At 29.3% G+C, this 27,784-nt stretch overlaps 1 protein-coding gene and 2 long non-coding RNA genes across 4 annotated transcripts; all 3 read left to right on the top strand.

The window, feature by feature from the left end:
* The first annotated feature begins 510 nt into the window (after positions 1 to 510).
* On the top strand, positions 511 to 3,491 carry LOC136986693 (glutamate receptor ionotropic, delta-1-like). Of its 2 annotated transcripts, none has more exons than XM_067284271.1 (10): positions 511 to 608; positions 684 to 808; positions 882 to 974; positions 1,319 to 1,422; positions 1,596 to 1,686; positions 1,754 to 1,912; positions 1,985 to 2,111; positions 2,187 to 2,413; positions 2,802 to 3,058; positions 3,165 to 3,491. In XM_067284271.1, exons 1-10 carry the CDS (start codon positions 578 to 580, stop codon positions 3,400 to 3,402), a joined length of 1,452 nt encoding a protein of 483 aa, XP_067140372.1. In that variant the 5' UTR covers positions 511 to 577; the 3' UTR covers positions 3,403 to 3,491. The 2 variants fall into 2 exon arrangements, with proteins under 2 accessions (XP_067140372.1, XP_067140373.1); XM_067284272.1 differs by having other exon boundaries at positions 2,256 to 2,413.
* A 4,308-nt stretch (positions 3,492 to 7,799) lies between these two features.
* Positions 7,800 to 13,190, top strand: LOC136986635 (uncharacterized). Its single transcript, XR_010882507.1, has 3 exons — positions 7,800 to 7,962; positions 12,810 to 12,877; positions 12,956 to 13,190. It is a non-coding gene; the product is annotated as an uncharacterized lncRNA (long non-coding RNA).
* Positions 13,191 to 20,467: 7,277 nt separating this feature from the next.
* LOC136986643 (uncharacterized) lies at positions 20,468 to 21,933 on the top strand. The gene is made up of 2 exons (XR_010882508.1): positions 20,468 to 20,674; positions 21,578 to 21,933. It is a non-coding gene; the product is annotated as an uncharacterized lncRNA (long non-coding RNA).
* Positions 21,934 to 27,784: the final 5,851 nt, after the last annotated feature.

Here is a 27,784-nt window from a genome sequence, read left to right on the forward strand (position 1 = left end):
TTTTTTATGCGTTTTTTTTAATGCGGTCCCTATCCCCCGCATAAAAACAGGTTTGACTGTATGTATTTTTTAAATATTTTAATTTTGTTGTGATTTACTATGCGACATCTCTGTGCAATGTATTCGTATGTTAGCAATAACTTTATATTGGTAATAAATACACTTTGCATGCTAATTATTAATATCATAATGTTTTAAGATATATAACATGCCAGGTCAAACTGCAATGATTGTGATCAAAAAGTCCTCTTAGTGTCAACAGATCGGAAAAGGTTAATTTATATATAGGTTTTATAAAATTAATAATTTCTAACTATATGTTAAATTTACACTATATGCCTTTATCTTGCAATATAAGTTATTAAAAATAGTGCATAAAAATATTTTAAAAACGTTTTAAAATAAACGTTGACTGAATAAAAAAGTCCTACAGGTATTTATAAGTGAATTTAATCAATTAAATGTTAATATAAATTTTTTTAATCGTTTTGTTTCTCTTTCAGGATCAACTTTCTGCGAAAATCAAAATACAAATATTGAAATTATAAAAAGCCAAATTAATAAAAGAAATATTAGAATGATAAAAGTATTTTATTTGAATAATTCGAGTAAGATTGTTTTTAGTTCATCCAAATGAACATGTTTAGAAACAATTTATTTTATATTTTAATCAATTATTACAGATAGCTTAGCTTTTTTTTGCCCATTCGTTCAACTTCAGACTCTAGGTGTTAAGGTGCAGATATTTTCTACATCATCAAGTGAAAACTTACGTAAATTTGATAAGAAGAGAGGATTTTATTTTAGAGTATTTTTTATTTTTTCACCGTTTCTAACATAAATTTGATATAATTAATTAATGAGAATTTTAATTATCGCAGATTAATAAAAGTGGAGTTATTAAACGGATAAAATTATATAAAATAGGACTCGAAAATCTCCAAGCAAAACCACTGAAAGTAGCAGTATTGCCAGTGAGTTAAAACATAAAACGATGCCATTTTTTTCCTCATTCATTAAGTAACCATTATTACCAGGGGCGGATCTAGCTTTTTCTGGGACTAGGGCTTAATTAAGTCCACTGGGGCCCCATTTTTTGTTACTAAAAATAATACTATAGATTATCATTATTATTAACTAATTTTTACTTTACGATTAGTGCTCATTGTTAATGGAAAAGTATTAAAAATTTATGGTAATAATTCAATTTTTGTGGGCCCTTGACACTTGAGGTACCAGGACTTAAGCCCTATTAAACCCTATGTAGATCCGACCCTGATTATTACTACTAATTAACTAATTTAAATTTAAATTTTAGTGGGATATATCGATGGTTATAAAAATGGAAGGAAATAAAATAATTCCTCAAGCTGGAATAGATTATAATTTACTCAAAGTCATGGCTTCTAAACTGAATTTTTCGTAAGAATATATAAATGCCATTACCTAAAAGATATTTTTCACTTTTCGTCTTAATTTTTTTAATACGTCTTGCATTGACTTGTTAATTTTGTAACCGTACAAATGAAATATTTATAATATAAAATTCTTAAACATTCAACTCTTCTTATAGCCTAAATTGAATACATTTACAGGTATAGTCTTTTAATTCCCAAAGACAAACAGTGGGGAGTGAAAAAAGAAAATGGAGAATGGACAGGATTAATTGGAATGTTGCAAACAAAAGTAAACCTAAATATTTTATCAGATCTTCATTTACGTATTATATAACAATTTTTAAAATTATTTTTAGGAAGCGGATATTGCCTTAGCCACTTTATCGATTACAGAGGAAAGAAAAAAGGCAGTAAGCTTTACTTTTCCTTACATAACTCAAAGCGTTACTTTTGTAACTCATTCCCCCCAAGAAAAATCAAAGGTTTTGGCTGTTGTTAGGCCATTTCCTCTTCAGGTATAAAAAATATATATACAAAACATTATTTTCTCAAATATAAATAAATAAAGATGATTATTTATTTTCCAGCTGTGGATAGGAGTTATTTGTACATTTATAATTTTTGGTTTAATTATACATTCATTTATCCATTTAGAACGTAAGCTAAGTATTAGCCGAATTTATTGGTATATGTTCGAAACGCTTATGTTAAAAGGTATATTCATTCGTGCTGATAATTATTTGTAAACTAATTCTGTTATTCTAATAAGGTATTTAAATTTTTTTATAGGTGATAGCTGTTATTTTATAGAAACGAGAATTCGCTTTATGATAATTTCATGGTTTTTTGCTGGTTTAGTTTTGACTGCTTCTTATTCTGGAATTCTTACGTCTTTTATGTCATTACCGGGACATTATTCACCGATAAACTCAGTAGCTGAACTTAAAACGGCCCTCTTACAAAATCGTTTACAATGCGGTACTATGATTGGAAGTGCAGAATATGATAGTTTTGTGGTAAATAATAATACAAATTTATGAGAATTTTAAGATCTTATCGTAATAATTACTTAATAATTAAATTTATTTAAAATAAAGATTAATATTTTTGCAATTGTTTTACGTGTACAGGATATATAGAAACACTTCACAATCAATTTATTATGTTGTAAATAACGAGCAATTATTTATTGTGACATCGTCACAATGCCGGGTTGCAATTTTTAATCATATTTTTAATTTCTTTAGTTTAAAATATATGCTCTCCACCTCAAATTAGTGGTAATTTGCCCTTGTATAGTACATGATTTTCCTTTAACAATAGAGTCATGCCGGTCATCTAACAGACATCTAAATTGATACATAAAATTAAATTATATTTCATTTCTTGCTTTTAAAATTTCAGAAAAGTACATCAGAAACCATGAAGACAATTGGAAAATACATTTCGAAAAAAGGAAACAGTGGATCATCTATCACAGATCTACTTACAAAAACATTAGAAGAAGACTTTGCTCTAATTTTGGATCGAGTTGGTACACTGGCTGCAATAAATCAATTTGGAGAATGGAAATTTCATGTCTCTAGTGATTCATTTTATAGCAGTTCCATGGCCATAGCTCTTCAACAAAATTCATCATTCACAGAATATTTCAACGAAATGTAAGTATCAAAATTTATTATTAATATTTTAAAATTTCCGTTGCAGTTATAAATCTGTTGTACCATTTATATTTTAAATGACTTTGATTATACTACTTATTTTCAGAATTCCAAAATTACTTCAAGCAGGACTGGTAAAAAAATGGTTCAATGATCATCTTTTAAAAGTGAAAATGTCAGCCCCTATACAACAGGATAAACGCGTTCAATGCTTGCGATTAGATGATGTGCAAGCTGCCTTTTATATACTTTTTACCGGATATTTATTGTCTTTGGCTACACTTTTGGGAGAGATTTTTTGCAAACACATAATTACCAAATCGCTAAACTGTTCGATTATCTAAAATATTTCAAATCATTTTAAAACGAAAATCAACTTTTCACTGAGCATTAAATCGAAGCGACATTTGTAATGTAGAACGTATTTCAGAATAATTTTGGTTGTTGGATTTGGGATGTTTGTGGCACAAGGACCTAGGTAGGCCGAAGAGTGCCAGGTCTTTCAGGTCTGTTGTATGTTCTAGCGTTCTATATATAAGTTTATTGCCTTGTGATATGCCATTTAATCTATCTGTTTTACATTCATCGACACTATCTAAGCGATGGATCTTAGAAACGTTAAAGGAAATAGTTCACACTTTTCAAAATTTCGATAAATATTCTTAAATAGCACACAAATTGCAAAATTATTAACTATCATTTCAAAAAATTTAGAAGGTTTGCATCATTGCTAGTCACAAAGTCTGTGACTAACAATGAAATAGTTTGTGACTTTGTGGCTAGCAATGAAATAGTTCAGCTCTTATGCTACTTGTCGCGATTTAATGGCGCTTGCTTGAAAATAAATAGACGATGTTAATGAAAAGATTTAAAAATTTTAAAACGCTATAGTTTAGCAATCTGAAGAGGGCTTTAAATAAAACAAAAAGCATTTCTAGAATAGAGTATTCTTTCATGAACTGACTCCTAAGTCTGTGTTCAAAATGTAATCTTATTAAATAAGATTACACTGTTTCTGAGCATGCGTAAGCCTACTGCTCGACACAGAAATGCAAATAAGACTTATTTGCATTTCTGTGTCGAGCAGTAGGCTTACGCATGCTCAGAAACAGTGGCCCAACTAGAAATTTTAGTCCCTTAAATAAAATAAAGGGCCTTGCGATACTTAGGGCTTAGTCCTTCCACATTCATGACGTTATAAAAACGTAAAATTTTTTAAATACTTCGTTAACATCCACTTGTTTTCTATTTCAAAAATAGCTTCATTTTGCTTACTTTCAAATAGATTATTTGGTAGTATACTAGTATACAATCTAAGTCGTGTTTAAAATTTTGCCACTTAATAAAAACACGAAAAAAAACCGATGTAGAATTAATATCATGCTAATTAGTAGATTTAAATAAAAATTATTTTCATCAATGAGTAGGTAAAAACTCAAAGAATGTAGCTTTGATTGCTGTAAAACAGTTTTAAAATGCTGTTTTATGGATAAAAGTAATTGTCAGCGTGATGTGAATTATCATTTGTTTTCTTAATTCTGAAATAGAAGGCTAAATAAATGAGTTTTATTAATTCGAAAGACTTTTCTGAAGTCATTGCGTGATAGTTTAATTATTTTGACAAGTCGCATTATCGTCCAAAATTAGTGCTATTAATTTTTTCACAAACTCTAACTTCTCCAATAAATATTCATCCGCGATCGACTTTGTCTACTTAAAAATGTTTATTTGTAGATTTACTAGGGATTGTCACTTATTCAAAACTTTGGTGACAATTCATCGATTTTACGTGCCGCCATTTTAGGAAATAACCTATTATAGTGCGAATATCTTTAGGAATACAGTAGAGCATCGTTTATCCGACTTAATTTGGGGACTGGGGTTGGTCGGATAACTGAAAAGTCGGATAACCGAAAAGTATGAAAAAATACATTATTAGTATAGTGTATTAGGCCTGGTTTAAATACTAGCCTCCCTTTCATGGTCGAACAAGTGCTGCCAGCTAAAACATGCAAAAATTTAACAAAAATAATATTAAAGTAGCCAAGACATAACCAAATATTGTAGCGCCACATCACTAGCGGACATTTGAATTTGCCGACTAGAACGCGGTCGGTTAACCGATAAATCGGTTAATCGGGGTCGGATAATCGATGCTCTACTGTACTCCTATTTGTATTTTTTTATCAAGGAAAAAGTATCATAACGATTTTAAGTTGAGTATTTTATATATATAGGAGAAATTGGGACAGAACTTTTTATATTTTTTTGGCCAGTGAGTAATGTAAACTAGTGGGAATTGCAAAACCTTAATAACAGATCCTAAAGCGCATGTCTGCATTGTCGAGGTCACTGTAAGTTGGCAAAAACGTTCATCACTTTTTCGAGCAAAATATTGTAATTTTATTCTCAAGGTAAGTCATGTTAAATGTTGTACTCGCTGCTATTTATTTAATATTGCACTCTAAACTGCAGATTTATATACTTATATCGTTATTCTTCCAGTGGCGTAGCGAACATAACTGGCGCCCGGGGCACGACACTTTATTGGCGCCCCTCCCCCTTCCAGAAATACATATAATTTGTCTTGGAGACCATTTGGGCGCCCCCTCTGCGAGTGGCGCCCGGGGCATGATACACCCCTTGCACCCCCCTCGCTACGCCACTGTATTCTTCAGTTTCTAACATAGACTAAACATAACCACTGCGTTCGGGGAAGGACCTGTTGAAGAGTCACATGAATTATGAGTCTACTATTTATGTGTTGGAATAGACAGTGACAATGAACACGCTATTTTCATTCGTAAATTTTTAGGTTAATTAAAAAAATACAGTTATTTTTAGAAATTCAAACTTTAGAAAATAAATAGAAATAAGTAAAAAAGTTACGCCATAAAATAGAAATGATAATATAAAATACAGTCTTTCTCGTAAATGTTGAATGGTGGAAGTAGAGCAGAATTTCATACAAAACATATTAAATGGGTACGTGAGTTGTAAATATATCAACTAGAATCGTTCGAGCGAAATTATTTCTAAGAATTGGTAAACTTTGATAACGTTATTAGAATGCGAGCAGCATTTTGCTTTGAATTCTATCACATAAATTCTTTACAAAGCGATTTCTTGATAATGCTGTGTAAAAAGAAATATGTCGTGGAGATTCTTTATGAGTTCGACGTTATGAACACTATGACCGTGCACACTAAATTTCATTTTTTTTTTCTAATTTTATGAGTTATTTTGTACATCGATTCAATATTTATTTAGAAACAAAAATTAGATTTAAGCTCGTTTTTTAAGCTTCGATTCAAGACTGTTATAGTTTTTGATACGACGATTAGTCAATAACAGTAATAACAGTTAATAGGGCTACTCTGTAGCCTATAACAATAGTGAAATATTTTCCTGCCCAAATGTAAAGATTAATAGTTAAATAGAATGATAAAACCTATTGTTTAGGTTAAATTTAGTTTTTATTAGGTCTAAAATATTCAGATGATTTTTCATATTGTTTGTATGAAAAGTTATCGTTATTATTCTAATTTTCAATTTTCTCTTTCATATATATACAATATATAAATTCTCTTTCGTCTATATAAAAAATTCCTCCATTATGAATGAATTATAAAATAATGAACAAATTTGCGCTAAATAAAGTGATAAAGTCTGTCATAAAATCTAATTTAATCGTAATTTTCATGTTTTTGATTTAGACAGACATTTAGACGTTGTTTCAGGGTGTAAACTGGTATTGAATTTCTCATAAATTCAATATTTGAAATTCCTTTATTTCAATTTCACTATTAACAAAGAAATAATATATACTTACACAAGTAGTAGAAACAGTATTGCTAGTAACAATAGATCGTTTTAGAGATAAATAAAATAGCTTTTATACATTCATTTCATGCTTTACGGATATTCACTTCACAAATTTCCTCTTTAACGCGCAATGATAACATTTTTATCTATTTTCCCTTTCCTTCTTTTACATATAAATATTCTAGAGTTTGGATAAAACCTAATACAATACTTGTTATCGCGCTATTAACCAAGCAAATCGTTTATTCATTCTACTTCAGTCTTCAATTAACTTATTTTCTATCTGCTGGCAAATACCCATTGAGCTTGTATTTCTTTACATTCTTTGTACTGTTTTGTGCCTTTTGTGGGTCATTATTAGCCTGTCGTCATTATAAATAAGAGGTTCAGTGGAAGATTTAGAATTAGAAAATTTTAAATGCAGATTTAGGAAGGTATTTAATAATCATAAGATAATTTTACATACCATATCTTTTTCTTTTAATACCAATAATATTAAAAGAAAAAAATATGTATGATCAATTACCAATAGAAGCTCTAAAAGTAATTAAATATAGGCGTTATATATGATATAACAAAAATAAATAATATCATGAAAATTGTAAATAGCTTTTGTGGCAAATTAAAGTTTGATAGTGAATTAGAGAATAATATAGACAATAAGAGTGAATTGCCATATTTAGATATTATAATAGACAAAAGAAAAATAGATTAAAATATAGGGTTAATGTGAACCTAGGTATACAAAATGGCGACGCTTCCGGTAACCTCGATGGCAAGTGTTTTTAGAAAAGAAATGTAGATGGCGCTGATAGTAATGATGACTTCGTATGCAAATATCCATCAAAAAATTCCGTTCTGGATACAGGAGGAAGAAAGAATGTTACTTTATAACTAAAACAGTAAATAATTTAAATAAAAATAAAAAAACTATGTTTAGTGTAAAAGGTTGGCAAAATTTATTGTAATAGAAAAGATGGCGCGGCGCGGGCAATGTTTATACAGTAATTGTTTGTGAATTTAAGCACCGGCTGATAGTTACGTAATGTGAATAGAGAGAGAACGACTGGAAGAGCAACGTAAGTAGAAATTAAAAAATTAATAATAGAACGCTTAAAGATCAGATAAGAGAAATGTTTATTAAATGACTGCAGATTAAATCTTTAGAAAATAAATGCCTGAGTGGTTATGCAAAATAGAGTAGCCTAACACTGCAGTTGGCTTCAGATTGGTAGGATTCTATTTTATCCCTAATTATGCCAGTTTAATTGTGCTTATTTAGGATTGAGTTTGAGATAATAATTATAATTCCATTCTGTAGACCGAAAGATTATATACAAATATTTGTGTTTAGGCCTATCCAATTGGCAAATAACAATCATCCAAGGGTGTACTATAGATTACCACCTATGGAATTTCAGGACTTTGATTATATATTTGAACGCAAGGGACCGAGACCACGAGTTCAACGGTACCCTATTTTTGGACCGGAGACGAAAAATAAAAGTTATCATACTTTTTTAATGCTCTCATGAAGACGGCACCATAGTTGCTAGTACTGCCATCTTGCGATAAAGTCTGCAAACCATGACGTCGGACTACGGTCATCTCTAGGAGGGTTAAACACGCGATACTACAGCGGAGAGAGCGACGCGACTTCCGATCATCGCGCGATCGCTGGAAAAAAGTATGATAACTTTTCCATTTTTCGTCTCCGGTCCGGTTCTAGAGTATCGTTGAACTCGTCTCGGTCTCCTGAGTTCAGATATATACGCAAAGACCCGCCCCAAAATTTCATATGTAAAAAATGTTTAGATTGTTGTTTGTACGTCATGGTTTGTAACATATTATGTAATTTGCGCGCCGCGCGCGCACATACACACACACCCACACACACACCCACACAGAGGGGGGGGTAAGTGATGATTGATGTCAATCCTAAATGCACTGTATTTTGCAAAAATAAAGGTATTATAAAGATAAAATTATAATATATTATAATACTGTAAGACATTCTGTAAATTACGTTTTAATAAAATTGCTCAGAAAATAGCTTCTTTATCGGAAAGCAAAAGAAAATAAAAATAAAACGTTGAACCGTTGAGAGGAGAAACAAAGTTTGCTTTGAATAATTCGAACTTCATCAGTACTGTATTAGAATGTGGACGATTAGGAGCGGATTGTTTGGTTAGATGATATTAAGATAAATGATTTTAGCTAAAAATAATATAAACTACACCTAAATTAGGGATGATGAAGAGCTAAATTATTTAAAAAACATATAAAACAAAAGATCGAGAAATGGTAGTATTGTGTTTATCTATAAAAGCTTCAGTGATCTTATCAAAATAAATACGACTCTGGATCAAAACTTATAATTTAAAAGACTATTTCGGAAGATGACATCTGTTTTGAAGAGTTTGTATTGTAAACATTCAAAAAAATTATTATTAGAGAAGGACGACGACTCGAAGCACATACAAAAAACAAGTTAAGATTTTCTTGACAAAACAGGAACGAAAGTCATGCAGTGGCTAGATCAACTCTTTGGACTTTAACCCCGTAGACTTGTGGGTTTACTGAAACTTCTTTTTTTTAGAGATTATTTAGATAAACAAAAAGTGGGAATAAACTGTGGAGAGTAAATGGAATGAAATCTGAAAAACATGTAATGAAATAATTCAGCAGAAAGACCAAAAAGTCCTAGAAATCAAGCAGCAAAATTATTAAATAATTTCAATATTCCATTATGATAAAGGAACGGTCCTACGATAAAGTATCACGTGTTATCTAAGCTTTCTAATGAGTTATAACTGTTTAGGTTTATCAGAATTACCGCTCAAAAGTGCTCAAATTTTTGTCTTCCATATTTTGTGCTAATTTCCCATCCGAAAATTATGGCGTTGTGCGTGAGAACTGCATTCTTCTCTCGGAATTTCGAAGCTTCATTTACAGATGAATGGCTACACAAAACTGAAAGTGTATTTATTAAATACTGGAAAAATATTAATTTAAACAAGATTTGTTCGAAGTTTAATTAATATTTAACTTTAATCATAAAAATAGAATTATATTAAGTTTTTAAAATTTTTGTAATATAATATGGTGCTTTAAATATTAAAATATAAATATACAAATCAATAAGCATCAGATAAAATTACAAAAATCACTTTCAATAATTTTTCTTAAACTATTTTTGATGATGATGATGATAATGAGGATAATAATTTAATATCATTAAAAACTGTACTTTAAATTATATACAAGAAGTTTAAAGATGTTAATAATATAAATTTTAACTGAAAATATAATTACTTATAATTAATATTATAATAAATTATATTATTATACTAGTATAATTGAACAATACATTTAATATATACAATAAATAGTAATTCTACTTTCGAAACTTGGGCAATATTTTATTAAATATTATACAAGAAATTGATTATGAAATCTTTTAGTCTTTCATCTGTAAATGCAACAACTTTCGAAATTTCGAGAGAAGAATGCACTTCCCCGTCCACGACGTCATAATTTGCGGGTGGGAAAGGATATTACATCAGTATAAAAACTGGTTTATGACGTCATTTAATGTTACTAAAGTTCAAGAAGGCACATTTTAGAAGTGAAGTGTCTCTCTCTCTCTCTCTGGCAATAATTCTGTTCGGTGAGTTAGGCTATATCTAATTCTAGATTTTTAAGTAATTAGTTAACACATTTAAATGTAAAGGTTATAAATAATGAGTAAATTAGAACTGTAATTTTGTTTAATGTTTGATAAGAAAAAAATCTGAAATTCGATAGGATTGGCAGACCTGTACGTGTATACTTTGCCCACTCGATGTTAACATTAAAATTCCAGACATTAAGCTATAGAAACGTTTTTATAATACTACTACTAGTTAATATGTGATCTACAGTCATTTTCTGTACAGTTTTGTTAGATTTAAAGAGGACGAATGAGTAAAATATAAAGCGCATTTGAAGTTTCGTTGTTAAATTGAATGCCAGTAAAGCGTATTTATAACTTTGTTTATGAAAGTGTAAAAGTAAATATTAGTTTTATTAACTAAACACTATTCTCTCTCTGTTCAAAATATATAGAAATTATAGAAATAAAATCATTTTTAAGGTTGATAAGGTTATTTGATCTCGATAATTTATCGTTACTTTAACGTCAAAATATTTATTCTGTGATAATTTAACCGTTCTAAACTATATAAACCATATAAAGAACCTTTTAACAATATAAAATTATCAATAATTTCCATGATTATCTTTAGATTTAAATCACGATAATGATCGTTTAGTAATTAAAGTTATAATAATCCTTGCATTAAAAAAAATTATTCTTGTTACCATTTAAAAAAATAAATTTATATTGACTTAAATTAGATAAAATATTGTGTAAAATTGAGTTTCGTACATGAAATAAATATAAATACAGTAAAACCTGTGTAAAACGGAATCACACGGTAGGCCCTACCAAATATTTTTTCCGGTTTGGCAGATTTACGTTTTAAACAGTTTTTTTTTTTTTTAAATTCGGAAAATTGCTCTGTTTCAAAAATTTGTTTTATTCATGTTTCATTTTTCCACAGGTTTTACTGCAACTAACAAGAACAGTTCTAAAATGTGAATTTAAAGTGTTGATTATTATGATTTGGCATTAAATTATCAATATAGTTGAAGATAAACTCAGAATTAAAAACAAAATAAATAATAGAGAAACGTTAAATTTAAAGTAACTTTTTAAACTATGTTTATGTTCATTAGCCAATGAAAATATTGATCGACTTCTGTATGACTGATTCCCCCCTTTTAAATACCAATAATAATGTAGGAAGATGACTTCATGTATAAAATGTATTAGTAATTTTTGAAGAGCCTTGTAATTATAAGTTCGGCCAGTCCCACAAAACGAACAGTAGTGAGAAACCATTTGATTTCTCACTATTTTGATATATGGGACTGATATCCCATGAAAAATTGTAGGGTTCTCTATCAAGCTTTAATGTCCGATTTCTCCTCCGGAGCGACAGACTGAAACCCTTTATCACTTTGGCTATGCAACTGTCTGATAAAGCATTTTCTAAACGTTAAATATTTTAGTGTAATTTAATAAAACTTTCGGGTAAAATCATTTTAGAATAATAATAAAAACTTTCAACGAGAGTTGCATAACTTTCCCGGCTGTTATGAGTTTTTATTTTTTTTAAATTGCATTATCAAGCAAAAAAAACACCCCTCAACTTGAGTGTGGTGCCATCTATTTTCAGATTTGTTAGAAAAAACTTTTAATATTTTTAATTACTATGAAATGGCAAAAGCTTAATTTTAAGGATAGGGACGAGTTTTATTTAAAAAAAAAAAAGTATAAATGTTAATGAAGACTATTCGTTATTAAGTCTTACCCGTCTCGAGATACATGACCTCTATCTCCCCACCCTCACGACCTTTCATCACCAAAATTTAATAGTATCAATGCCCCTCATATACAAGCCAACATGCCAAATTTCGTTTCTTAATTTTTACCCTATCCTGAGATATTAAGCGAGAGAGATGCCAACACACACAATATTCTTTTATTCTTTTCTTTGCTTTTTTTTTTTTTTTCTGGATTCAGGAGGTCTCAAAACATGGAAATTTGCAAAATACTCGGAGGATCAAATTTGACACAACTCTTATACTTTCCCTTGTTATGTACACATAACGGTCGGGAATGTAAAATGATTTAACTTCCTTTTTTATATTCGTATCTGACATTATCAAATTTAATATTCCATGTATAAAAGTACTTAAATATATCAAATATTTAAGATTTTATACTTAGTTTTTAAGTAATAAAGTATCAATATAATTATTTTTAATGCTAAGTTACTAAAAACGATTTAATTGTTATTTTATGACGTTCTATTTTTAGAAAACTTTTTTGAAGTAACATGAAAACGATATTCATCGTCTGTTTAATTCTTCTGATTTCTGTTGCGGGTAAATAATCTTTGAATATCTTATTATTGCTTTGTTTTATGATTTTAAAATTAACATTTCAATTAATTTAAAAAATAGGATTGGAAGCGTGCCCTTTCGATAAGCAAAAGTGTTTAAGAAATTGCAAACTGAAAGGCTACAAAAACGCTCAAGATGCACAGGATTTCTCTACTTCCAATGCAAATGTCTAGACTGGGTGGGAGGTAGCAAACAATATAAACTGTTCTGGGAATAATTTTTGAATTTTTCTACTTTTTTAATGGATAAAACTTGTAATTGTGCCAACTTTAATAAATCTTTTGTGTTTTTCTAAGACTTTATTTTATTTATAACAACAGTAGAAGCAAAATATGTTAAATACTAATAAATGTTTTTTTTTTATATAATAAAATTCTGAAAACTTACTATTTTAATATATTTTTTTTAATAAAAATATAAATACGACTTTTGCAAAGAAATAACTTTGCATGTTGTCCTCCTTTTTCGCCGTTTGCACCATCAGCAGTCCTTGAACAATTCACACAAATTTCGGAGACGACCTTCCTTTGTAGGCTGCTGCCTCCGCAAAAGAATGTAAAACAGTTAATATATTTTAAATATATTTTTTGAGTATGATTTCAAAAATAACTGCAATTTTTTTCCTGTCACTAAAGAAATGTTAACACTTTAATAAATTACTTAAATAGCGTCATAAATAAATAAGCAATTCGTTGCTAGATTTTTAACTCTGCCGGCGACATTTAAAACTGAGTTTGTGCCGCCATCTGTTGTGATATTTTATTTAAAATTTTATATTTTTAATTATTTTATAATGACAAAGCTTAATTTTTAGGGTAGGGATGGGTTTAATAAAAAATTGTAAATGCTAATAATAATTTTAAAATCGTCATTAAATCCGACACTTATGGAGATACACACGATCCTCATAATCTCCCTACTTCTTGAACTTTGATGTTATTAAATCTTGGTGGTTAATCTCCCTAATAAACAAACCACCCTTGCAAAATTCGGAATTTTTTTGATAAAAAGAGTTATTAAGCTTCAAAGAGGGTGAACAAAATCGTGCCCCCCACACACACTAACATCCATACATAGAGAAAACCCCGATTATTATTATTATTTTTCATTTCTGACGTTTCACGGTTTCCTGAGTCCAAAAATGTAGAAAAGAATATTTTTTATTAAAATTTTTCTGAAGTTTTAAGATGACATTTTGTATAGACCAATAGAAAACTTGAAAGTTTATTAATAGGCCTATACTTAATTTACTCAATTAACATTTTTAAAAATCTATGTAAAGTTATTTAAAATTTTCAGAATAAAATCATTAAACATTTCAATGAATCGAAACAGTGCAATTTTATAAACATGTTTTAAAGTAGTAATAATTCTTATTATTTTATTCTATAATGCATTTCTCATATGCCCCAACTCATATTCACAACACTCTTCTCGAATTTCCACTTTGCCTCACAAGACCTTGCATATGGGGAACTTTTGGGAGTTTAACCCCCTCCCCCATATGACAAGTAAATGAGTATAAAACAACGTTTATGGTTTTATACTCATTCACTTCTTTCTTCGTCTATTATATTGTTACTATACATACTTATATTGTAAAAATTGATAAATTACGTTATGAAAAATTTTTTAAGCCCACTTATTTAGAAATCTTGAACTTGACTGACTAACCAAATCAATCAGAAGCGGTCTTATTTCATAAATTGTAGACTTATAAATTTCCACTGTCGTCTTTCTTCCTGCCTGTCTGAGAATGGAATTAGATAGCTGAAAGTCGCCACTAGATATGGAAAGATTAGGCGCAGGAAGCCCCGATTATAACTATATATGAATTTCCAATGCAAACCAGAAGTTCAATTCAAAACGTTTCCTCTGAAAGGAGTTAGATAGATGACTGGCACGACTCTATTGCTAACAGAAAAGTGTGATGTACAGGGGCAAGACACTACTAATTTGAGGTGGAGAGCATATATTTTAAATTAAATTAATTACAAATATGATTAAAAATTGCAGTTCTGAATTCTGACGATGTCACTATAAATATTTGCTTGAAACAGTGAAGCATGATTTTCTATGTTATTTTTCATCACACGATGTAACATTATCAATATGTGGTAAATTATGTGAAAAATACTAGCAGACCAGTTGCGGACTGAGAAATGATATACTCAAAACAACGCTATATATTAAGATTTATCATCATTGAATGAACTTTTTGAAGATGTGAATTCGTTGATATATCTCGAAAATCTACCGAAATAATTTGATTGGTTTAAGGACAGGTCACAAAAGCGAGTTCAATTAAATACAAAAATAAATAAATAAATAAATAAATAAAAACAATGCTTAAACAGATACCGAAATGCTCTTTTATATTAATTCAGATTAATACACGGATGTCACGTTAATAAATTGCATAGGCCGATTACAATGTCATTTGGCAACTAATTGCAACGAAAATATTTTTTAAAGAATTTCTTGCCTTGGCAAGCTGGAAAAATGATTAGACAGATCGCGTGATTAAAACCAATGACGTATACGATACTATTGGCTAAAGTTTGAACTCGCTTCTGTGACCTGTCCTTATAGTTCGTTTCAAAACACGCGATATTGTACTGTATCGGTACATTATAAACATTGATCTATTGATTAGTTCATATAACCAGTAGCGGCAAAGCACAATCAATAAATGTTTTTAACGATTTAAAAAAACGAATTAAACGATATAACCTTCGAATTTATCTATATATATGAACTTAACTGAACGACTAGCTCAGGAATAATACCATCAAAAATTTTTATTTATATAAATATAATCCATTAGAAATCATAAAAATTCAAAGCTCAAGTGCTTATTTCTGATTTATCTCATACAATTACTTGTTGAGAAAATACAAATAATATCTTTTTTTATAATATATCAATTTATTTTTTGGAGAAAATGAAAAAGTTAAAAGTACGAATGGCATTTTGGTCAATGTTTTCCATCAATGCAAATTGGATATAGTCAAATGTTAATAATAAAGTATCCCATTTACTTATAGAACAAATTTACATATGGATATGAGTACAAGTTCACATTTTTATAGAGATTCGAGTGATTGCAGTGTCTTACAGAATTGATTTTTTATACACAAAAAGAATAAATAAAAAAACTATTTTATCATATAAAAAATATTTGGAAAATTCAGTTTATCATTTGAATAATTATATGAAATCAAATTTTACTAGAATTTAGAATAATCGTCCTGCTTTGTCGTCATTTTCTCAAAATTATGAAATGTGAACTTGCATCCTTATGCTCTTAACCATGGGAATAAATTTCCGATTTTTAAAAATAAAAATATTTTATATGTGGTAATTTATGGGTAGCTCCGAATTTTATTCACGAGAACAAATGTTTTAAATCCTATCGATAATATTCTGGAAATATAAATATTGCCCGAGTTCTAGATATTACATTTAAGGAATAATCGCCTAATATTTCTTCTGTATCCTAACTATCCAGATTTGTAAGTGGAATTAGTTAAAATATAACGAGCAATTATTTATTGTGACATCGTTACAACGCCGGCAGCAATTTTTAATCATTTATTTAAAACATATGCTCTCCATCTCAAATTAGTACTGCACTGTCTTGCCTCTGTACATCGTGCTTTTTCGTTAGCAATGGAGTCGTTCCGGTCATCTATTGACCGTTTTCAGGGGAAAAAGTTTTGAATTAAAATAACTTGATTTCGGTTTGCATTGGAAGTTTATATATAGCTAATCGGAGCCTCCTGTCCCTACGGTTTCCATATCTGGTCTCTGTTTTCATTATCTAACTACGTTGTCGAAATTACGTGGGACGACAGTGGGAGTATATACTGAAGTATTACCATATGACTACTTGGCCTACATCCGTGCATAATTCTGAGAAAAATGTTTAAACATTGTAGATTAAACATCCATTATTATTCTCTTTAAAAAAATTAGCCTGTATAAAATAGTGTCATTCATTGTTATTTTTTGCTTCTTTTAAGCTTATTTTGTTGTTTATTTTCTTTTTTTTTAATTTACAGAAACTTATCAATGGTGATTCATTAATATCTATAATAATAAGCCCTTAATTCTGATATAAATAATGACTAATTTCCTTACCGCATTAAAGATTAATCATGAGTCATTACATTATCATCATAAAAGTAAAAATTATAATTATTATTTTAAATCAGTGGTGTCCAAATTTGTCGATAATCTGGCTAAATTGCACATAAGTTGTAACCACAATTATTTCGTATATTCCATATAAACTAAATGCATGCCTATTTCCACTATATTTATAAGTTATTTGTTAAATATGTTCATGGAGCAGATTAATGCGGCTCAGATGTGGCCCATTGATTGGGCATCATTGTTTTAAACGATCATTTTCAAAGATTGTTTTAAAACAAAGACTTTGTTCCTGTATTATTTCTCAGAAAATAAAAATGATCTCACTTAATTCTTTCAAATAACCGTCTTTTCGGGATACACATTCGAATCCATTTTAAATGCAATTATCAGTTTAGATTTACTACAAAATAGCTTTTAAAATAACTTTCATTTCCAGATATTTCTGTGAAATCAGATTTAATGGGAATTTTCGATGGCAGCCATTATTACAATGAAATTACGTGACGAGGCGATAAAAGTGATAATCTGTTACTCTCGAAGTAGTAAGGGTGATATTAAAATGAATTATATTTATCGAAAAAATAAATAATAATTCAATTGTGTGTCACACGTTTAAACATTTCCTTTTCTACCTTACTTAAAGTCGAGGAACGAGAACAAACATGCTTTATTATTGTAGTTTTTTTGTTATATTACAAGATAAAACACAAATATTACTAATCAGTGGAGCACTCAGGATTTAGCCTAATCTTGGGAAAGCCGAGTTGAACGGATAAAAAATTTTTTAATGCGAATTCAATAAAATTTTCATCTTATGTGATCGCTAATTCATAAGTAGTATAGAAATTGAAGACAACGACACAATATAAATTAAAAACAAATACATTTTAATTAGGAAAAGATTTTTGGAAAATTTTCTATTGTTTCTTCCTTTCTTTGGGAAGTACCATGACTCCTTGGCACTGTTGAGCCAAGGAGTCTGGGTGAGCCACTGTTACTAATTTTTAAAATAAATAACTGTTCAGTAATAATCACATTTATGGAATAGATAATCCTGGAAAATATATTATTATTAAATCTTTTAAAAGAAATAGGAGAAAATACAAGAGATATTTAGAATTCAAATAGAGTTTGAGCCAACTTTTCTACCATAAAATCCACTGAATCAAGCAACTAAATCATACAAAACAAGAGAACATCGTAACATCATAAATGATACCTTAATTCGAGATTACAAAGAAATTTTTGTCAATCATTGTATTGTTAAAATTTCGAGCGTTCCAAGATTACATTTTGAAAAATGGAGAAATATAGAAGCAAGGAGTTTTTCAGTCAAGGTCTTAGACTCATCAGGCATCTTCATGTTATGAAGATGCCTGATGAGTCTAAGACCCATGTCTACCTCACTGAAAGCCTTTAAAATCTTAGTTAAAATCTAACTAAGATTTTAAAGTCTTTTTAAGAGTGATCGATTCCGGATACATAGACTTAACCTCATTACATTATTCGAACTCAAATCGCTAGTCTGGCCAAACCACACATGTCTTCTCAGTGCTCACAGAACAAATAATTTTAAAAAATGGATCTAAGAAAATGATTGTTTTGATACAACAACAAAGTGACTCTTACTAATTATTACTAACCAACTATTAAGTAAATTATATACTTACTCTAGATACGTTTGGATTTGTGATAAACAACTTCACGAACTTTAGCTACGAAATCTATTTATATTTAAATAAAGAAAGAAATGAGGAAGAGAAAGAAGTCTTATTAGTAACATCGATAATTATTCATTTCTTACTTCTGTCAAAGAAATCCTTGTGAGAGGAAATGCATAAATTGGAATTTGAAAATTCAAAGTACTGTGTTAAAAGCATACCAGAATTAATGTCTTGTGATATATTGTACCGACCACTTAATTTGGTATCAGTATCGGGAGTATATTATATCTAACATTGCTATCTCGGCACTTGGTTAGATTCCAGAAAAGATCTTTAAAAATTTTAAAAAAGTATTTGACTCTTACATGTTCGTTACTACTCGACTGCATCCATAATGGCCCTGAAGCCTGAACATTTCGTGCACAAAAGCCATGATGTGTCTTAGTTCCCGCAAAGCACTTTAAAAAATCGTAGTAAAATAGCTTATTTTAATATTCATTCAATTAGATTTAAATAATACTCTCAATACAACTTTGAAATTAAAATGTCATAAGTGATCAAGATCATAAAAATTGATATGCATTTAACGCATAGAAGTTTGCAGAGATAAAAGCTGATTACTTTTGTTAATTGTCAAAAATCATAAGTGCAATTCTACCAGTTCTGCCGTTAGCATAATACAATATAATATGTTTATATTATTTTTAATTTTCAATAAGTATAATTAAAATAAATTTATTAAATAATAATCATATTTTTACAGTAAACTTTTTCTGGTTAATTCTCTTATCGGTGGAACATTCATCCCGGAATTACCTGATTTGGAAAAATTTTAGGAAAATAAGGATGCTACTTTATTTCGATGAAAAAAAACACATTATAACACTTTTATTTTAATTTAATTACATTAAAAATCACTTTAATATAGTTTAAAACCAATTATGTTTCCAGTGCAGACAATTCCTTGTTAAAAACAACAGCAATTCCTTAAAAAATTATAATTTTTTTAATAATGACTACTATGAATTTTTTATGTAATCATATTATAATCATAACTGTCATAATTATAGATTAAATATAATAAAACTTTATAAATAATAATATAAAATGTAATGAAATTAACAGCCAAAATTCTAGATCTTAATTCATTCGAAGATTGTTAGTGAAAATAGAATGAAGAATGTGGTAAGATTAATTTGCTCGTTTCAAATAATTTTCTGTTTTAGTTTCAGAAAACGAAATATATTTGGGTAAATTTCTTAAAGAATTCATGAAAATCTACGCTAACGCAGGTTATATACACATATATAAATATATTTGTCAATAAAATAATTACTGTACTTTTCGAAAATTTAATGGTAAATAGGAATCTTGATACCCACACAGTATAAGTAAATTTTAGTTAAATCATATTTTCTTTCCTGTTATTTATTTATTACTTTACCGTAGCAGATTTTCTTATTTATTAGTTCACAGTCTTATCTTAAACTTATCGAAACCAAGTTTGCTCTTATTATTTAAATTAATAAATTAAAACTTTTTTAAGACACGTTTTATGTTGATGTTTAGTTTTACTTTTAGTTTTCTATGTTGACGATGGTAAACAGTTTACAAACAAAACTTTTTTTTGGATATTTTACATTTTTGAGATTTCGTTGAATCAGTTTTCATATATTTTTTTCTGATAGAACATAATAAAAGATAGAATATTAAATTTTACAATTATATTCGAGTTCGATTTTAGTTAGACCAGTATGTTGGGTATAACAAAAAATCAAGAAGGATGTCCTGAAAACTGGGAAAAACAAAAAAGGATTTCCTCAAAAACGAGAAAAAGGGAAGCAAAAATAATATAAAAACAATTTTAAAAATTCGAAAATTGTTGTTTACGCTCTATTAAAAAAAATGAAGGCGGTATTTGTTTTGATGCTATTGGTATTGGCGTTCTGTGTTAACGGTAAGTTTCTAATACAATTATTCTGCCTAATAATTTATAAATTAAATATTTTAAATATATTAATTAGAATTTTACATTATAATTAATTCTCTATGAAGAATCTATATTAACTTTATTACATGTTAAACAAAATTTACACCTAATTTAATAAATAAACGAAAATATATATATATTTTTAATTTCTTCCTCCTTACAGGCACAAAGAGGGCATTTTTCCCATATTCATCATGGATTCGGCCAGGCCCACAATGGGAGCATCCGAGTAGTGAGGATGGGACGACATATATGGATTGAACCTTCTATGAAAAATTCCTAGATTTAAACTCGGATCCGATTGTGCCTAGCTGAAACCTATGATGGATATGAAAAAAAAATCATCGGAATAAAAGGGTAGAAAACAAAGTTTATAATAGGCCATGTTTTAATTATTTCAATTCTTTTTCTAACTAGTTGGAATACTTTTAAAATGATATTACTTAACAATACAATACATTTTAATACGTTTCCTCTTCTGATTTAGAAGAGGAAACATTAAAATGTATTGTATTGTATTGGTAAAAGATGAACATTTCATAATATAAAGAAAGAAATGTTTACCGTTTTGAGTTATGTTTCTTGTAGTGTGGTCGTCTTGATATATTTAACTTATGTTAATTAATTAAATTTAAAATAAATTTAATTTTAAATTTAAAAAAATGAAGCCATGATCTAATTCTTAATCAATTACTCAATTGTCAGTATGAAAAGTTTCAAGTTTATTCATATTGTTTTGGACTTAGCCTTCGTCAGATAAATTTTCCATATGACAACATTTTATAATATATTACGTAGTATTTATAATAAATTAAAAACTATGAATGCTGTATTATTCGTATACTAATATATAATAATTTTTTTAAACAGAAAATTTGGTTGATGCACGCTGTCCATTCTCAAGCAGTAGATGCATCCTTCATTGCAGAGATAATGGCTTTCCGGGTGGAAAATGCAAATGGTTCAAGTGCAAATGTCTCAAAAAGAAGTGAACTTGAAACGGGAAGACCAAAACTACTTCATTAAATCTGTAATAATAGCTTTATTGTTGATTGTTTCACACTTTTCATTTCATTTGCTATATTTTATTTTAAAAAGAAAATATATCAATGTTATAACTAAATATTTGTAACCTCATTTAAAAGAATGCTTTTGTGTGGATTTTTTGAAAATTCTTGTAAACAACTTTCTAATTGAATGAAATAAATAAAACATAATAATGGAAACTAAGATACAAATTATTTTTTTTTATAATTGAGATATAGTTATCGGAGAAATTTTTTAAGATATAAAATTTAAATATTAATAAAAATTTAATTAAACGAAACAAAATTAAAAATACATTATTTTCAATTTTTGATTTTCCGTTCTGTGGACTGTAAGAGGCCTTTCAGTTATACTTCTCATGGTATTAGCCATACCTAGCTGGATGATGAAGGGTTGAAACCCGATATATCCGAGTCAATCCACCAACGAAAATTTTTAATCAGAAGGACGAACTGGTGGTACCTCCATTATTTTGGCATCTATTCGAGACTCGTTTTCTTTTTAATTAAGTAAATATAGACGATATTTGTGATGTATAAAATGTAATGCTTTCAGTGCTCTTCACGCAAAGGTTGACTTTTTAATTGTTAAAAGCATGATGTAGAGCGCAAAATCTGGAAAAGTACTGTACATCTCTGCATAAGTGACGAGTACGACAGTCGAGCCTGCATATAGTCATTAAATAGAACAAGTTAATTACAATACAGTATAATCTATCTTGCTTCCTCTCGCGGATATTCTTTCGTTCGTCGTACCTATTCGATCAGGACTTCTATGATTACGTTACTTTGTAATTATGCTTTTATTTTGCTAACGATTTCTTTTTGTAGCTAAAGCATAATAAAATCTTCGTAATAATATATTTTGTGTTAGTATTTACTTAAGACAAGCAGGTATGCCCGACATTTCCCGAGCAAAAAGTAATGAGAACAAATATTTATGAACAATTTTTAAAATATTTTTTTGAAAATACATAACACATATTCAGTAGATTTTGTTGTTCTCGATTATCGAATTATTTTTTGGCACCTTCGTATAATTTAAATTTGTGAATACTGAAAATTTTATTATAAAATCCAGAATATAAGAGATCTAATGTAAAGCAAAACCCTTTAAAAACTCTTCTGGTAGAATTGGCTTGTTTTCCAGGTGTTCAGCTATTCAAGGTTATTTTTAAGTACGAACAACAGAAATAATAACCAATTTTGTTAAATTATTAAAAGAAAACTATAACAGTCACAGAAAGAAAAAAGTAAAAGTATGGAAATATTTTCACCCGTTGTGGATCATTTGATTATTTTCACACTTTCTGAAGAAAATCATCTATTAAGAGCATCAAAAAGATCATTTTTACATTTTGTAAATCTGATTGTTGGACTCACATCTAGGGCCGGATTTACATAAGGACATTTGGGGCCGGTGCTCAGAGCCCCCACAAAATAGGGGCCCCCACAAAACTATGTTTAAACATAATTTTTTTTCTATTACTGCGACAGCCTAGTGTGGCCTAATCATGAGGGCTACACGGCAAAGAAAACCAAACCCGGGAAAAAACCTATTAAACATCGGAAAATTTCGGGAAAAAATTTACATAGGTATTTTTCAATTAAATTAAAATAATTAGTTTTACACAATAAAATATATGTATGTTTACAATAACCTTATTTTTAAATGAAATTTACAACTTCCTAGTTGAAATCTAGTTGAAAGTACAGTATTTTGTGTAAATTTTCTAAATCATCAAATTTGTCTACTCTTAAAGGGGGCCCCCACCGAATTTGTGCCCAAGGCCCCTGGATTGGTAAATCCGGCCCTGCTCACATCAGTAATATTGATGTCATCCTGAGCATAAAACTTTAGTCTATCTGCAATTGAGTTCCTTAAAACCTATAAGACAAATTAAACTAATTTAAACATAAATTCAAATTTACTTAAACCATGTTAAATTCATCTAATTTTTAAGATAAATCATACATATTATTATCCATTGTATACTTATTCTATTAGAAACATATTTCGGTAGACAATTTTACTTTCATTTTTTGAAAAGAGTTTGAATAAATATGATTAGAAGTTTGTTTAGGGCAAACTTTTAAGCATCCTGCTCTGGAATCCAGAGCAAGAAACGCTGTAATGTTCCCATTTAATGATGCCAACAATCAAACCGTAAATAAGTTACAGCTCAAAAATAAAGCATTTAAATAAGTTTATGAAATTAGAATACATATAAATTACGTCTATTAAGAAGCCGATTTCTGATTGTTTTTATAAAATGAGAAGTATCAGAAAATATGAAAATTCTTCTATTGCCATCGGAAGGATGTATGAAGTAATGTTTAGCATCGCCTAAAACAAAATATCACAAAACTATGGAAAATAATTTTTATGTCAAGTTTGTATCGAGGCATTTTCTATATGCAATACTTTTTCCACTCTATTATGCAGTACTTTTAAAACAAGCCAAACTTGTTAGATATCTGTTTATGAAAACTGCATAGAACGTTTTATGTTGCAAGCCTTTGAAATTTCCATGTAAAAGACATGCAGAAGAGATGCTAGCTTACATAATTTATTATTATATTTTATTGGGAATGCGCAAATATGCAAAACAAAAAAAAAAATATTTGCTTGGGTTGGAAATCAAGGAAAAGAAAACATTTTTAAAGATGCTTTCATAGTGAATTTTTATTGTATTATAATTATAAATGAATAAATGATTTAAAACAGAAAATGTCTAATCTCTAATTACTCTATCTCTCTCTACAAAATTCTCATTTACTTTCTGATTATGTTTATAGTATATTAAAACAAAACTACTACTTAGATAACTATATTTCAATGAGAAAATACACAACTTTACATGTTGCGCCATCTGATGGATTCTAGGCAAACGATGAAAGAAATGACATGTTTTAATGCATAGTGTTATTAAAACTCCCTCTCTTTTCCTTCTTACAGCGTGGTATTACTAATATGTTGAGTTATATATGTTATTATAGACGAGTTCAGTAAATAAACTTGGGTATCTTTATTTTATTTTAAATCTTAGTGTCTGTGGGCACTAAGAGGGCTTTTTTAGTAAGTCCATTATGGATACGGCCAGCCCACAATGTGGTGAAAGACGAGGGCTCGACATATCCAGAGGGTCTACCCCGAAAAATACTTAAAGGTTTTTAACTCCTCCGGTTTCGATTCCGGGTTCTTCAGAGCGATAGACTGCCATCTTAATTTCTCGGTCATCCGGCCAATGACTTGGGTATCAGTTCTTTCAATTCATAGGTAATGATGTAATATAGCAAAGAAATTACTGAATGATTAGTGCATGCGTTCAAAATGTCGGAAAAGCAACTCTTTCAGGTCATCGTTACTATTTCGAAAAAGAATATTATTCAACATTATTTATATACCTTTCGTACCGTTTTCAACTGTCTGAGATAATTCTTCATTCGAAAGCAAAGAAAATTCATACTCTTCATAACCAAATTGGTAACACGTAGAATAGCCTTATTGTTTCACTGATAGAAAATTGATTTTTTCTGAACTCTGCGCACCGAAACAAATCCTTTTACCAGTATTATACGATCAGTACGTGCACTGATACACTCATTAATAGTTCTTTTACCGAACTCGTCTTTTATACAATATATTGTGTTTGTCGTTCGCAGTGGCGTAGCGAACATAACTGGCGCCCGGGGCACGACACTTTATTGGCGCCCCCTCACCCTCCCCTCCAGAAACACATATAGTTTGCCTTGGAGACCATTTGGGCGCTCCTCTGCGAGTGGCGCCCGGTGCATGATACACCCCGTTGCACTTCCTCGCTACGCCACTGGTTGTTCGTACTAAGAGAATAGTTCATTTGAAAACTCATTCTTTACACATTGTGCTTGGCTGAAAATATTAAGATAAGAAGAAATTTATTATTTTTATAATTAATTATAAAAGTACGCTCTATAATGTAATGTTTATAATTTTTCATTAATTTATTGTGAAAAATAAGAAAAAAATCTTTCAGATAGTGATACTGCTGCGTGAAATGTTGCATTCCGTCTTTTGTTTCTTATGGACTAAACATTTCTCAGTTTGAAAAGGATTTAAAACTCATAGAAAGAGCTTACTGTTTCATTGAATTGCATTCTTAGCTTTATCTTTTTGTTTATTCAGATATCAATCAGTCATTGAAAAAAACCGTTGATTTCGAACGACTTCATAAACAACACATTGTTTGTTATTTATAATTTAAAGAAAGAGTTCGAAAGCCAAACATAACTTATAGATAACTCCAAAAATAGTATTTTGAATTTATTATATTATTTACTGATGCTATAGTAAACATTATTCTTTCATTTCTAAATGAAGATAATTTACCAATGATATCGTAGTATCTTAAACGTTGTTCAGCTTATCACTTTAAACTTGAAATAGCGTTTTATTTATGTAAATAAATACAAGTTTAAAAAGTACTATGTTATTGTTATCTCAAATTAGTGATTTTCGAACGGCGCTGCAAGAGATGTCTAAGTGTGCCGCGAATATTATAAAGTCATATTAAATAAAGTCGCTCAACTTTCCCGGAAACATTTAAAATTTTGGTGGCGCCATCTGTTATCATATTTTATTTTAAAACTTTTTATATTTTTAACTGTTATAAGATGGCAAAAAAGTTTAATTTTGTGGGTAGAGATAAGTTATAAAAAATTTAAATCTAATAACGAGTAAATGTATTAAGTTAACCTATAAATACAGACCCCTTATTCCTCCTTTGACCTTTAATCACCAAAATTTAAGAGTATCAATCCCCTAATAAACAAACCTCCCTGCAAAATTCAGAAATTTTCGACAAAAAGCACAGGATTTATTAAGCTTCAAAGAGGCTGAAAGTGCCACACACACTAACATCCATACATACAGAAATTGCCCCCCCCCCAATTTTTTTCATTTTCGATTTTTTACAGTGTTTTAAGTCCAAAAATGACCCCCAAGATTTTTACAATCTTGGAAGGGTCATTTTTGGACCGATCGCCATACTTTCTCTCTGTTATATATAACAGCCGGGTAAGTAAAAATGAGAAGAAATCCATTCCGTACAAAGATTTATTACTTTCGTGATTAACTACTAGCTAGGCTAGGCTCTTAGAGTAATGGTTATTATTATTCACATTTATTCATAATTTGAAATATATTAATGTGCAACGTGCGTTAACTTGGGCAAAGCAAATTACTGGGCAAAGTTTCGAAACAATAAATTATTCCATACTTTGCACATAATTTAGAACTTGTAATGATTTGCTTATTTTTCTCTGCTTAAAAGAATCAAATACACAATTAAATATGTGCTGATCTCTCATCATCAGAATTAACTTTCGATTCAAAAACCCATTTCATTGAATTTATCCTTGTTTTTTTTTTTTTTTTTGAAAATACGTAGCTGTTCTATTAATTAAAAAAGTAAACTTTTTTGCATTTAATATGTAGAGATTTTCCTGAAATCCAATAGGGATATTCACGATGGATGCTTTTTTTTTGTTTTGTTTTGTTTTTAGGAAAACTGAATTATGCAAAAACTATGAATCATGAACACGCACGTAATCGGACAATTTTAGGAAAGTAACAAACCTAAAACTTTTAGCTATTGACAACCATAAACCTCATAATTCTCATTTCATCTTTTTTGGGCATTTTATTGGTCGACATTATTGTCTTTTAAGAGAATATTTTTGTATCATTATGTAAGTTTAAAAATACAACAACTAGTTCTTCTGTTGTAGATTTCGATTGTTGTTGTTGTTTCAAGGCATCTTTCCTTTAAGCCGATAGCTTTTGCCATAGAACCTGTACTAACGAAGTCAAGGTTTCGAGAAACGACGCTTCGTGACTTTTAAGAAGAAAGTTACGAAAGCCGGTATAGCGAGAAAAACTATGAATCGTGAATACACCTAGTTCCATGTATGGTAAAACAGTTTATGCTGAATTAATTACTTTGGCTACTTATTGCAGATAAATATGTCTATCAATAACAAACAAATGCTT

Source organism: Centruroides vittatus, unplaced genomic scaffold (genome assembly GCF_030686945.1).
Source record: "Centruroides vittatus isolate TY-2023 unplaced genomic scaffold, ASM3068694v2 scaffold_1167, whole genome shotgun sequence".
In the NCBI taxonomy this organism is placed as follows: Eukaryota; Metazoa; Arthropoda; class Arachnida; order Scorpiones; family Buthidae; genus Centruroides; species Centruroides vittatus.

What these genes read in the sequence shown, in the direction of transcription:
- LOC136986693 (XM_067284271.1), top strand. Translation starts at nt 578, where the DNA reads ATGATAAAAGTATTTTATTTGAATAATTCGA. An exon ending in CAGAATATGATAGTTTTGTG is followed by an intron (nt 2,414 to 2,801) that starts GTAAATAATAAT and finishes TTAAAATTTCAG; the next exon opens with AAAAGTACATCAGAAACCAT. An exon ending in ACAGAATATTTCAACGAAAT is followed by an intron (nt 3,059 to 3,164) that starts GTAAGTATCAAA and finishes ACTTATTTTCAG; the next exon opens with AATTCCAAAATTACTTCAAG.